Here is a 15,017-nt window from a genome sequence, read left to right as displayed (position 1 = left end):
ATTGTAGTCAAAGGTGTGGCAAATTGGCTTCAAATCCAGTTCTGTCATTTACTTGTCAGTGTTTTAACATAGCTTCACAGGCAAAACACATTTACTCTCATTACTGTAATTAAGTCCTACCCTACATAGAGTTTTAGCCTTTCCTTCCCAGGCCCCAAGGCTGAACTTCATAAAAACTTTCCTAATTTGACACTTTGTGACGTATCTTCATCCAGTATTGCTTTTACGTGTTAAAATTTTTTGTTGGTGCATTATTATAATACATAATAGTGGGATTCATATGCATGTTTTAAATTTTTAAAAGAATGCTAGAGATTATTCTTAGAAAAGAGAAGCATAGTCCAAATAATTTTTGAAGATTCTTTTTAAAATTCTGCTTGCTTCTGAAGTCACATTAGAGATTAATGTGTCTTCTAAATGGACTATGTTGTTATTTTATTTTTTTAAAGATGATGATAAATAGCCTAAATTATTCTTCAACCATTGATATTCTCCCTTTAAAGGAAAAAATTACCATAATATAATTTGTTCAAGTGCAAGCATTTGTAATTCAGAATACTGATAATCAAAACCTAGAATGCAGATATTTTTCTTCTAGTTTAACTTCTACAAGGTTTTCAGGTATTAGAAAATAAAGACAGGAGAGGAAGAGGTTTCCCTTAAATTAGTATAAATTCATTAAACCATAGTTTAATTACCAATTAAACCATACATTATTAATCTAATAAAGTACTTTAATTTTATTTTTCTGCTACATTGCTAATTTGCCATGATAGAATATTCTAGCAACACATAACCTTCTAATAGATAAATTGGTATGGGCCAAAAAGTCACCTTAAGAGTATATTTATTGTTATAGCATTTCGATATTGAAAGACAAATGAAGACAGAAATAGGAGTGGAATCATCAATGTTTATTATACCTTGGATAATGATTTACACAACTTTTTATGATTTTTACAAGACAATTTTTCATTATTAACCAAAAAGACTGTCATTAATACATTACTATAGCTTTTAAAATTGTCTAACCTAATTAAATATTTATGGCTGAAACAATCTGCCCCTTTATCCATTTAAGTTATTATTTATAGAAATAGATTAAATGAATATAGATCACCATTTATAAAATTGGAGACTAGTTGACCTGCTAGTAGAACATTACTATTCCTGGAACACAACTACAACAACAAAATAAAGCCAAAACATTCTATAATGGGCACATCATATACATCATATAAAAATAGAATACGAAAAAGAAAACCCTGACTACTCTAGATTAACCTAAATGGAGATGCTTCATGAATACTTTACAGGATCTTCTAATGTTTATTTTATCTATTACAAGGGAAACAGAATTCACAGTTCAGAAAAATACAAAATTTTACCTTCTACTCAGTGACAACATTGAAAAGAAAAGCTTCATAGACACAATGAACCAGTAAATTGTTCATATTTTTTAAAAAAGGAAAGCAGTGGATTTATGTATTAAACACCAATGGCAGTAAAAACTTCTTTTATTATATAAATATTCAACTCATAGAAGAAAACAAATTCTGCAATTAACTTCACAAGGCAATGTCCATGAAACCCCTACACCCATCAGTAATAGGGTGCAGAAATTTCCAAATTTGAATGACAATACCTAGCTAATTTAAGGCAGGGGAATGATCTGATTTTTCAAAGCATAAAGAATAAAGAATAAAATTTTACAGATTCAGGGAGCACAAACTAAAGTCTTCATTATTCTTCACATGCATTCCACATGTGACTAAATAACACATGACATTATACAAATGATTCAACCTGACACAATGACAGTGAAAGGTATAGAGTTCATTTATTTTCCTAAATGTTGATTTAATCTTAAAAAATGCAAAAAGAAAAATAATGTGAAAGTCAAAACTTTCTCCCAAAGATTCAAAATCTCTAAATGGCCCACCATTGATCAAATATACAATTACTATCCTAAACTCTTCAGAGTTCTCTATAATCTACTCTAAAATACATTTTCAAACACTACTATTTTACTACTTCAATATTTACTTAATACTTTCTGGTCATATTCACATCCTCTCTATCTTATGGACAATTTCTACTTCCTTTCCTATCTCCCTCTAGGAACCATTTCTTGAATGTCTCACCCAGTAATATTTTGCCTCAAAATCAGACAATTTTCTGAGCTCTTTGAAAATTCCCCCTCTATCATGAAGCCTTTCTTACTAATCAAACCAACAGTAGCCTCCTCTTAAGAACACAGCCCCTCCTTTGTAAAACAGATTGGCATTTATATGAAATATACTTCCTTATCTATAACATTTATTGTTTGTATTACTATTTTTCTTTTCATGAATATATCATTGTTACCTAAATAGATAGTAATCTTTAAGGTCTATGGTAACTACATTCCTTCTTTCTATGATGTGAAATTTTAAATATAAAATAAGCTCTTTTTCAAATATTAGATTGCTAAGGAATAGGAAAGTACTTATACCTTATAAATTAAATACATGAATATGCACAAGCAAAATATTTTATACAAAAACTTCCATTTTAAGCAGATAAAGTTAGTGCACAATTTTCTTATTTATAATTAGCCCAAAGTGTCCAGTCTTACTTTTCCTGATTGTGATAATTACTTTCATTTTAAAATGTATGTTTGTTTATAATAACAGTATAAATTAGGCTACTCTCTGTAAATACTAGATTCCAGTCCTATGAACTGAAGTGTGAACTTCCTATAACAATTATTTCATTCCCAAGAATATTAATGCCAAGGGAATATAAATGTTAATATCCTTTGCATTATTCTCTGGGAAAAGCAGTAATTACACTGAATATGTAGTAATTAAAATTTGATGATATTAACTTTTCAAATTGATAATTTAAAATATTGATTGTCTGTCAGTAACTAAAAATAAATTGGTGTACTTAAACTATGTCCATTGATCTTTCCCCCATATTCTATAAATGCATGAAATCATATTAATTATATATTATATGGAATAATAAATATTTATGTGACATTAAAATTAACATAATATGGAAACCACCATCAATCCTTGTCATAATTCAATGATTTGAGAAGATAATATAAATATTGATCATTAATTTGATTATTTATAATAAAACCTCAGAGCTTTTTTCCTATCACAAATGTTAATATTATTCCAAATTTCTAATCAACAAAATTACCCAAATAAGCTATCCACATAGGATTAAATTTAGGTTAAAAAGCTAGTTTTTAATTTAAAAAAAAATCATGGTATATGTCAGTCATTGGTATATGTCAGTTGCCCAAACAGGAGTGGGCTCATAAAGGTTCTCAAGACTCATGGATTTGAATGTAAAACCCCTGGTCTGTCTCAATTTCTCAAATACTATAATAGTCTTTTTGTAAGCAAGAACTTAAATAAATATAAAATATATAATTATATTTGCCAACATATTTCTAAACTCTACTGTAATCACCACCATTTATGTTTAAGGCCTAAAACCTCTCATTTTCCCTGATCACTGCTTAAAATTTAAACACCGACTAGTAAGACTAACTTAAATTTTGCTTTACAATTGTAATGTTTTTTTCATTCATGTCTTAAAGCCACATTTACAGTTGCATTCACAAAATAACACTTGTTTGAAAATAACTTAATTTTGTTAATATGAGCCAACTAGTTAACACTGTATTAGAATAATTTTACTAAGAGAATAACTATATTTGAAATACTGATTTGTACAACATATGAACTAGTACAAACAGAAAGGTAGGGAACTGTATAGTGATGACCTTCCAATAAAAGGAATATAAATGAAGAAATCATGAAGTGTCACAAGGTCCAGCAACCCAATCTCCAATCTATCCTGTGACTTCTCTCTCTCTCTTAAATTCTGTAGAGGCAAAGAAAGAGATTCTCATGGAAAAGGAAAGAGAATAGCACATTTAGCAAACACATCAACATTGGTGTGTCAAGGAGGGGAGTGAATGGTGAGATGTGGTAAAAATAGGGTGGAAAAAAAAGGCCTCCTATGCAATTGCTAAGGAGAACTGCATAATGAGAACCATTTATTCAAGTAGCAAACATACATTCATTTATTCCGACTTGAAATAAGTGGCAGTCTTAATCATACCCTGCTGGAGAAGAAACAGACTTCACAATTAATGTGGGAAGCAGACAGGCATAGTGAGACACATGCAACAAGTAAACAAATGCATAAATAAGTAATCTCAGAGAACCTGGGTGCTTCAAAGGAGAAGCGTGGTGCTAGGCTAGGGAGTAATCGGGAAGTGAGCACAGAATGGAGGCAGGTGCAGGGCTGGAAAAGGATATAACAATCTCTTTTTTAGAAAATGTTATTTGGGCTGAATAACAAATGCTGAGAAGGATGGAGAAAAGTGATTTGGTGCAGAGTTCTAGGAAGAGGGAATATGACCGAGAGCAAACAAGGATAGCTAAAGGGTTGGACCCTAAAGTTTTAAGAGTAACTGTATGTAAATCAATGGACTATCTAAAATGGGTACTGCTGAACAGAAAAAGTTGCTTATTTTTGCTATATTTTCACAACAAAACATTATTGAATTCATCAAACTAGGGGGCCTATAGATTAAAACTTGGTCTTCTTGGACTGAGGATAGAGGAATAACTATTTCTGCACAAAGGGAAAGAAAGCCTTATTGACACACAGCACTGCCAAAGGCTGGACTGAGGCCTTTGAAAGCTCTAGCACTCTTTCCACTTGAAGGCATCACGATCATAAATGAAATTTAAATGTCCCATTGTTTCTATAAGTAAAGGCTGTTTCTTTTACGTATGTGTGTATGCATACCTGTGTGTGTGTGTGTGTGTGTGTGTGTCTGCACGCGCGCACATGCATGCGCAAGCATTTACTGGTAGATGGACCACAATGATTTTATTTTATTTATTTTTATGTAGTACTGAGGATCAAACCCAGTGCCTCACACATGCTAGCTAGGCAAGTGCTGAACCTCTGAACTACAACTCCAGCCCTGAAGACTACTTCTTAAGAGGTTCTTATGGATACAATACCAGGGTTCAATTAGCAATGAAACTCAATGGTCAGGTAATATACTCCATAAAAGGCAATTGTGTTTAAAATGTTGAGCCTTAAATTATCTTAATAGTGCCTAGATTCCTTATTACAGTTGTCTTTGCCCCACTATTCCAACTAGTTTACAGGGTCCCAATTACCCATTTGACAAGGTCTAACACATGAACTGTGCTACTCCAGAGCAAAGACATTAAAACATGGCTGGCATTCAACCAGTCTGGGTCATAGTGCCTGACTAGATTGTTCATGTTATGATCATGCTTTCTAGGTCCCAAAGGTCAACTTCCTTTTTTTCCAGTTCCCAATACTGCTTCTTCTGCTTCAATAAATTTTGTTAGCTACCAGCAAATTCCTGTTAGTTTAAATTAGCCAGATTACCATAGCATAAAGTACCCTAACATATCCAGGTATAGTGGTGCATGCCTGCAATCCCAGCAACTCAGGAAGCTGAGACAGGAGGATCACAAAGACAAGGCCAGCCCTCGCAACCTAGCAAGACCCTCTGCCCTTAGCAACGTAGCAAGACTCTGTCTCAAAATAAAAAACAAAAAGGACTAGGGATGTGGATCAGAGGTAAAGTACAACTGGTTCAATCCCAGTGCCAAAAAGAAAAAGAAAAAAAAAAAAGACAAAGTATTCTAACTGAACATATTGACCCAGAATGAAATAGATTCTGAGTGTCCTAATATTTAATATGCTGGAGTAGAAAACAAACTCAAAAAAAAAATCATCAAGTACATATTTCAAAAAATGTCCCATTAAGGACTGTGCTCTAAGAGCCAGATTCAATAGTTTGGGTTGGACTCCAATACTCTGCATGTTTAATCAGCTTGCTTACAATTCTAAACCAGACAGAAAGCTAGATTATCTTCTAGATTCCCTCTATTGCCTCTTTGCTTTACTGCTCTCAGGTTCAAAATGACATACTCTCAGAGGACCAAGGGTGGCAGCTGTAGCTGTACTTGTAGATGTTTGTTTCCTGCCTCCCTGTGTTCAAGAAGTTAATGGGATGTTTCTGTGTAAAGGGCCTCCTGCAGAGTAGCAGACTCCTTAGGGAGAGAAAAGTAAATAAGAAATAGTTAACTGTGCCAACACTTTAATTTATGGTATAATCTGCTTAATTATGTAGTAAAATTAGACAGAATAATTTGCTAGAAGATATTTCTTTTCATTCAGAGAACAGGAATTGACTTCACATATTCTTTTGTCTTGAATAAAGCTAGGAAAATGTCACTATACCACTTGTGTTTGAATCCTCACTCTCCTACTTACTAGCTACATGGCTTTGAGCATTCGTTAACCAGATTGATCTCCCAGGCAAAGTGAACTAATTCCATAGGATTATTGTGAAAAGTAGCATTCTGTAAACTGCATGACATAATAAACATACTACTAATACAGCTGTCATCTAGTTCTTAACTATCTTTTAACTGCAGCTATTTACAGAAGACAAATATTTTCTAATGTTATATGATACAATACAATGTACCAATTTGTTAAAATTATTAGGTTGCTTTATTTAAGTTATTAGATTATCATGCCTACACTTGAAAATTAAAGCTTTTTTTAAAAGGTAGCTCTCATGCATAAAATCTTGATAATCCAAACACACACTATTTACTGCTAATTAACAAGTTTGATATTCCTCTTCATGGGTTTTGATACTTAGCATATCGTAGTGATTATAACCACATTTGTTGTCTATATCATCTCACGAGAATAACTGGACAAATAATAAATACTTGCAAAATAATAGCCAATTTGACCTTAGGTGAAACACTTTACAACTCAGAGACTCAGTTTTTATCAGTAAAATGGTTCAAATTGAAAGCACATGCAAAATGGTGGCCAGCCACCTCAAGGGTCTGGGTTTTATGGCCTTAGCAGAGCTGGGTGCTATGGCCTTAGCAGAGCTAGGTCATTGGAGGGGCTAGTTATTTTTGGCAGGCCTTCTTGGCAGGTAGGGCCAGGTAATGGAAAGAGTTCAGGGTGAGTCACGAGAAGAGGTAGGTAACCATATCCTTCACAAATAATACCAACTTTGAAGGATGGTTTAAAGAATTAATGTAAATGTACAAGAAAGAATTTAACACAGTCTTAGCAGTAAAAGTTCAATGGAAAGAATGACTTCTTTTTCTACCCTCTTCCACAAGCCTTTGAGAAATGTTATAGAACTCCTGCCAACATTTCTTATACAGATATCATTAAACATAATTTAAGTCTTATCATCTTTACTATAAGCATAAATTGTGAACCAAAGTGCAATCATAACCAACCTTCCTATATTAATATCTCATTAATATCTTATGACAGCAAATAAGTGAGTTTCACACACGAACTGAAAAAAGAGTAATTGATTTCAAGATACAAATATCAAATTTGTGTAACAATCCAGCTGGGACTTTCCTAGCATTTTTTATCTATCTAACCAGCAAATGGAGTGCCTGGAATTCAAGAAATGGGCACCAAGTTTTGAAGGAAACTAAGAGAGGCTGTTGTGATGGGTGTTCCATTCTCTCATGCCTCTGGAAGACTGATAACCAGAAGGCCCATCTGCAATAGACCAGGCTTCAAACACTGCATCAATCAGAATTTAAAGTAAATTGCATCTCTCTATTCTTTCTGTCTCAGAGGGACTGAAGCCTATTGATTACCATCAATAACTGTCTTCTGGAGCTGGCACTAAGAGAAAGTAAGGAAGGAAAGGAAAAGTAAGATAAGGATGATGTATGCCGTGTATCTTATTATGACCTCAGCATTCCTTTAAATGAAATTTCTTATAAAAATCCAGATTGCACAAGAACTAAATTTAGTAAGCCACTTGCAGGGCATTAAAATCCTAGTGAATGCTGAGAACTTTCATTTTATGTTGGCAAAACAGACCTGGCTTTATATAATAATTCCAGAATACCCCTCTCTCCATACACATACCCCAGCCAACAATGTCTCAGTGAATAAATACTTTGAGAAACACTACTTACCATACTCCTGATTCAAAACATTCTCCTAACAAAACATGAAAATGGGATGAATTTGAAAGTTGTTTTTACCCTGTTCCCAAAGCTAAAGGAGCCCTTACTCCCTAACTAGACCACATGACAAAGTGATAGAAGAGAAGATTCCTCATAACATTAGAGTTTCTCTTTGGAACTTTGAGCTTAAGGACTTCCGTTCGTAGTTTATCCTAAAAAAATGCCTTTCTCACTCACTTCCAAATTTTCATCATTATAGGAGGAAAAGTAAAAAGAACCATTAATGCAATCACAAGATATTGCTGCACATTTATTATGCATCAAAGACTGGACTTTTTAGTGGGGCCATCCTTACAGGAAAGTATATTAGAGAAAAGGAAGAGAATAAGATTCTAAGTAGAGACACATGCTAAGATGAAAACAATCAGAAAAGGTAGATAGGAACTGTCACAATCAGGCTTACAGTATTTAGATAGAAATAGCCTCAATGAGGAGCTGTCATATGAATAAGGACTAAAGTAGGCGAGGTACAAAAAGTTATTAGAGGCAGAATAATTTCAGATAAATGCAAAGGCCCTGACAAAGGAATTCCCAGATCTACTCTAAACAAGTCAAAGAGACAAGAATAGCAAGGATAGCATTAAGAAAGGGGGATGAATTAAGATTCAAGATCATAGAGTACAGGACTCCAAATAATGTAAATCTTGTTGATCATTAGAAGGACTTTGGCTTTTATTTTAAGCTAAATAATAACTAATGGCTTTTGTGAGCAGAAAAGTATATTGACCCAATTTTATTTTGAAGGCTTTTTCTAGTAACCATATTGAGAATAAACTCATTTGGGTGAAAGAGAATAAGGATAAGCAGAGAGACCAGTTTGGAGGTTATAGTAATAATCAAGGTGATATGTAGTGGTGACTACAAATGGCTAAAAATGTAGACAGTGAGAAGTGATCAGATAGTATATATATACTTTGAATAAACCAAACAGTTTTCCCTAAATATTAGAATATTCGGCTTGGGAGGGGAAATAAAATAATTCTAGAATGATTCCACCATTTTGAACCAAATAACTATAAAAATATAGTTGCCATTTGTTGAAATAGGAAAAGGTTTGAGAGATACATCTATACATGTTAAGTTTTAAATGTTTATTAGACATCCAAATGATGCAAAGTTAGCTGCTAGAGTTCAGAGGACATGTTATGGCCAAGGGCAATCATTTGAAAATCATTGAAAAAATATGAAAAAGGTGCAATTCTGAGAGACCTAAAGAATTTATAATAACCAATCCTAGGGTATTTAAACTTTCAGATATTCATACTTTATGTGTAAAATATATTAATATTGATACTTTTCCTCTGAATCCTGAATGAACTTGTTATTTAGTTACTTAATTTCTCAATCATGTTTCTTAATTAACCCATTAAGTCCTAACTCACCAGACACCTATAAAAACTTAAACTGAGCAACAAATATATGATTTATGATAATTTTTTAAATAAATATTACATTTTTAAAATTATATTCTTTTGAGAAAAGCAAGATGCAGCTGGAAACACATACATCTATATGTTTCCATATATTTATGAAAAATATGAATAATATACAAGCTCCAAATTATGATTTCCATTTCATTTTAATGCACCTGTGTAAATTTTGTTGAGATATTCACAGAACCAAAAATCTGGGACTTAATATGTTAAGAAAAATAATTAAAGGTTAATTAACCACACTTAAAGATGAGAGACATAATATCTCATATTGAAATATCCACCAATCACTTCAAATCCTTGCTTAATTTTCAGTGTAAATACTTAGTATCTACAAATTAGCCAAAATTATAAACTACAAACACACACACACACACACACACACACACACACACACACACACACACATATACACACATCCTGAGTTTTGAGGTCAATAAATAAATGTCATTGCAATGTATTTCTATAAACCACTGTGACTTTATTATAAACATCATTATTATTGCATCATCAACCTCAGCTTCTTAGTTTCCATAGCTCCACCCAGAGAAGTTGTTGATTGTGGAGAAGATTCTGAAAGTTATATTATAAATTGGTGAAGCAAAGAGGGAAGTTTGCTTTTAAATACAAAATAAAAAGGGGAAAATATAAAGTACATTCCTGGTTTCAATTGTAATATATTTGTGCAAAACAAAAATCTCTTTACATATCTAAAAGGAAACCAAATATTTGCTCACTTACATTTTTCCATATTACATAATATAATAGGATATGTTTATGTGAGAAAAATGTGTTTCCTAGAGAAAAATTCCATTTCTCCTGGGAATTCCATTACTAGTTTGCATAACAAATTTACTGGAAATGGTGCAGTTAACAATGAATCTGTCTGTGAAGTAAATAAGATAAAAGACCCAATTCAAAATATTATTAACTAGACACTTCATTTAAGCCAAACAAAGCCATAAAAAATGGATTGAATTCCTCTACACTCTATCTTGTTTAGCTTTTCAAGATATTTAAAAGTTTTTAATTTAAACATTACATATATTTTTAAGTAATATATTCGTCTAGATTACTTAATATAAAATGATTTAAAATACTAATATATTTACTTACTGATCATCATCTTAATGTTCTTGACTATTTTATTTCACCAAAAATATATTTAATAATAAAATATACAAAAATATTTGCTGTGGTTTGGATATGACTTGACTCAAGGCTTCATGTGTTGAAATTTAACCTCATGAGATATTGTAAGGGTATAATCTTAATCCAACTATATAGTATTTAGAGGTGAGACCTATGGAAGTGATGAAGATTAGGTAAGGTCATCAGGGGAACCCCGACTTTGATACTAGTTGCTTCGTAAGAAGAGGGAGAGAAACTACACATGTGTGTTCCCTGTTTAATGCTATGTGATGCCTTTTACATCTCAGGAGCTGAGAAGATGGTCATAATCAGTAGAATGTTTGGGGGCCTCCAGAATTGTGAGCCAAATAAAACTATTTTCTTTATAAAGTTTTTCAACCTCATGTATTTCATAATGCAAAATGGACAAATACAATATTATTAATAAAATTGGAACAAGGAAGACAAAAAATAAATTTGAAATACAATCATAGGGTATTTAAATAAAATGGCCATAATTATTACATTGAGACAATGACAGAGGAGCTAATAGGGGTTCTAGCCCAGAGCCTCAGACAACCATGATTTGGCCTGATCGAGTCTTAATTAGGGACTCCTTTCTCTGCCACTGGTGGGTACATTAGAAGGATTATGAAAGGCAAAAATATTTATTTAGAAAATCTGAAAAGGGTATGAATAAAATTACATCCATACATATATCAACAAAACACCACCATTACTGCCATCATTAAAAGTGAAACTAAAAATCAATCTTCAATTTACTAAGTGTGAGAAAAAATAAGATAAACTGATAAGAATCATGTTAAATTATAGGGTAGGGTCATTGCTGTGACTAACCTGTGTAGTTCAGAAGCTTTAGAAACTTTTCTGGAGTTTGTGGGAGGAATTTTTAGAAGTTTTGAGATATAAACTGGATAAATTTTAGAATGTTGTAAGCAGAGCTTAAAGGGCAATTCTCGTGGGAGCTCAGAAGACCAGAATGGTGATAGGACTGTGGACATTAAAGAATAGGCTCATAAGGTTTCAGAGGAAGAGAATTCTATTGGAGATTGGACTAGGTCCATTCATGTTATGCTCTGGCAAAGAAGGTATCTACATTTTGCCTGTGTCCTGAAAGTTTTTTGAGGCTCAATTTAAAAGCGATGGACTAATTAATCTGTTGTAGGAAATTTCAAGGCAGCACAACATTCAGGCAGTGGTGTAGATAACACTGGCAGCTTTTTACCAAGTTTACTGTGATAATCAGGAACAGAAAACAAAAAAGAATGATTTGAAAAATTTGCAGTTTGGCCAGAAAAGTGTAAGTAAAACTGGGGCCAAGAAGATATGATTGTTAAAGAGATGAAAGCAGGTAAAGAAATGCTAAATACTTACCCAGAAACAACAGGAAAGATGATGACTTGAGAGCATCTCAGGATTTGGCAGGACCATACCCATCTCAGGCTCATGGGTGTAAAAGTAAAAATTCCCTTGCAAAGAAACCATATTTGCACTAGGTTAGGGAGATGTAGGAAGGTTTTGTTTGTTTTGTTTTGTTTTTTACCATATTTAGCTGCCAAGACTCTAAGAAGTTCCTGCAGCCATGGTCCCAGGAAGCTATGCTACTGCTTGAAATGGTGGCAGATCTTGGAGTCAACCATGTGACAATGCTTCTGCAGGACTGCAGGATGTTAATGTTAGTGGGTCTGGAGGCTTCTATCAATATTTCAAAGAAGGCCTGGTAGGACAGGCAAAGTATAGCAAAATCAGAGTCCCTGCAGGCAGCTCCTGAAAGAATAGTGCATGAAAATGTGAGAAGAAAACAAAGCTGTAGTGGAGACCCTCAACATGCCAGTAACATGGGATGTCAGCAGAAGAAAGCCACACTAATCAAGCAGAAACAAGTCAAGAAAGAAGCCATGTCGGCTGCAACCAGCAAGACCATAGGGGAGGGGTTACACAATCCCTATGAAGAGAACATCATTATGCCACATCCCCTAGAAGCTGGATATGGAACCACAGGACTTGTTTGCTATGTTGGATTTCAATTCTACTTTGTCCCCATCTCTTCTTTCTATGCCCCTATTTCTCCCTGGGAAATGGAAATGTTTACTCTGTGCCGTTATATATTGGATATATACATACACACATGTCTTGCTTTTGATTTTTATAGAGGTTCATGATGAGAGTTTTTCTTGAGTCTCACATGAGATTTTACACTTGGACTCTGGGGTACTGCTGAAACTGTTAAGATTATGAGAACTCTTATTAATGGACTAAATGTATTCTGAGGTATGAAATGGATATGAGATTGTGGGGGCTAGGGACAGAATGTTATGGTTTGGATATGTGGTGTCTTCCAAAACTCATGTGTAAGACAGTGTAAAAATGTTTAGAGTTAAAATGATTAGATTATGTGACCTAATCAGTGGATTAATCTGGTAAGAATTAACTGAGTGATAAGTGTAGGTAGGTAGGGTGTGTATAGAGAAGGTAGGTCACTGGTTGCATGTCCTTAGGATTTACATTTTCTCCTTGGTAATGAGAAGGTAAGTAGGGTGTGTATAGAGAAGGTAGATCACTGGTTGCATGTCTTTAGGATTTACATTTTCTCCTTGGTGAATGAAGCTCTCTCTCTGCTTTCTGTCTTCATGTACTGAGCTGAATTATTTTGCTGAATCCTTTCATCATGATGTTCTGCCTCACCTCAGGCTCAGAGCTATGGAGTTGGCTATCTATGAATTGAGACCTCTGAAAACATAAGCCAAAATAAAATTTTCCTCCTCTAATTATTATTCAGGTCTTTTGGCCACAGTAACAATAAAAAAAATCTCAATAAATTCTTGATGTAAGTTGTTTCTATATAATTACATACATGTGAAGTATGCATATACTTCATGATGCAAAGAACAGCAAGCTGCATACATAAGATATGTATACTTTATTAAATGTAAATTATATCTTCATTTTAAAAGTCCTCATCTTTTAGAAGTGTATTCTAGAATACTCATAGATGAAATAGTGTGTCTCATTTTTGCTTTGAAATTATCCAATGTGTTGGGGTAATCAGGCTTATATGAAGTAGCATTGGTATGTTTCACGATTCTTGTTGGATACATGAAGTTCACTACACTTTTACTGTTGTCTTATTATTATATATGTCTGAAATCTTTTATCTTTCATCAATTGATATATACTATATATACATAAAATATATACTTGTGTGTATATATACATATACTTATATATGTATATTTATATGGAGAGAAAGATATTTGACAATGAGAAATGAAGAAAAAAAATTCAATGTATACAAAAAAAATCTTATGAGGAATTTTTTAGTGAAGCAAAGTAGAAAAATGAGACAGTACATGAAAGAGACTGTGGAATAAATGGAATATTGTATATTTTGAATTCATTTGTTTTCCTTGAAGCCAGTGGAGAAGAGTTTAAGAACTATAATCAGGGAAGCCAGATGACTGAAATTTTTTAAGACTCACTGCATAAAGAGAGGATTATAGAAAGGAATAGGAATGATGAATAAATTCAACTGTATTAAAATATAAATGACAGTTCATCAAAACATAGTATAATCAAAGTGACAAAACAAGCCACAGGTGGAGAAAAAGTACAAAAGATGCATATAAGTGACAGAGGATTAGCATAAAACTGTACTCTTAAAATTTCCTTTCAAATCTGTAAAAAAAAAAAACATAAACAATACAGTAGAAAAATAAGCAATGATTTCAAAGAAAGAAAAAAATACAGACTCTGTCCCTGACCACATGGAGTTTAAAGACTAGATTTTAATGAATAATCATCTTGACTCAGAGACTTCTCCTTCATTCTTGGTTCCAACATGAAAAGATCCTGGCAGAACCCATCAGGACTGACCTAAACTCCTCATATAATTGAACATGGTATAAATTTTTGCTGTTGTTAAATACTAAAGGCTTTTAAATTATTTGTTATTGCAAAAAAAGCTGACCCAACTTGTACTAAATGAAAATATGCATCCTAAGTGAATTAAAGACTAAATGCATAATGTAAGTCCATAAAGGTAAGAGAGAATGCAGTAGAATATTACTGCAATCAGCAGAGGTAAAAGAATTCTGAAACACCCAAAATGGTAGATGGGGTGCATGGCAAAAGAAAAGTTAAAGAATTAATTCATTGAAAGATGTCAGATATAAAAATAAGAAATGGGTAATCATCTAAAAAGAATATAAAACATTTAAAATCAACAATTGATGAATAATATGCAGGTCAGTAGGTCATTATTACAAAGTATTTTCTCCCTATTTTGGGTGTGAAATATGTACCTATAGTTTTCATATTATTCATTTCAGATTTA

At 33.0% G+C, this 15,017-nt stretch overlaps 1 protein-coding gene across 10 annotated transcripts in view; it reads right to left on the bottom strand.

The window, feature by feature from the left end:
• Positions 1-15,017, bottom strand: part of Spag16 (sperm associated antigen 16) — an 872,559-nt gene that overhangs the window by 611,869 nt on the left and 245,673 nt on the right. Inside the window, exon 11 of one of the 10 annotated variants that reach the window (XM_040294886.2) lies at positions 3,653-3,888. The exons of the other annotated variants lie outside the window; for them this stretch is intronic. Coding sequence (XP_040150820.1) covers position 3,888 — 1 coding nt within the window. The 3' untranslated portion in view covers positions 3,653-3,887. Of the gene's footprint in view, positions 1-3,652; positions 3,889-15,017 lie in introns of those variants that run through there. 10 annotated transcript variants of the gene reach the window in all.

The sequence above is a fragment of the Ictidomys tridecemlineatus genome, chromosome 7, assembly GCF_052094955.1.
Source record: "Ictidomys tridecemlineatus isolate mIctTri1 chromosome 7, mIctTri1.hap1, whole genome shotgun sequence".
NCBI classification, from domain to species: Eukaryota; Metazoa; Chordata; class Mammalia; order Rodentia; family Sciuridae; genus Ictidomys; species Ictidomys tridecemlineatus.
This window is presented reverse-complemented; position numbering and strand designations above follow the sequence as displayed.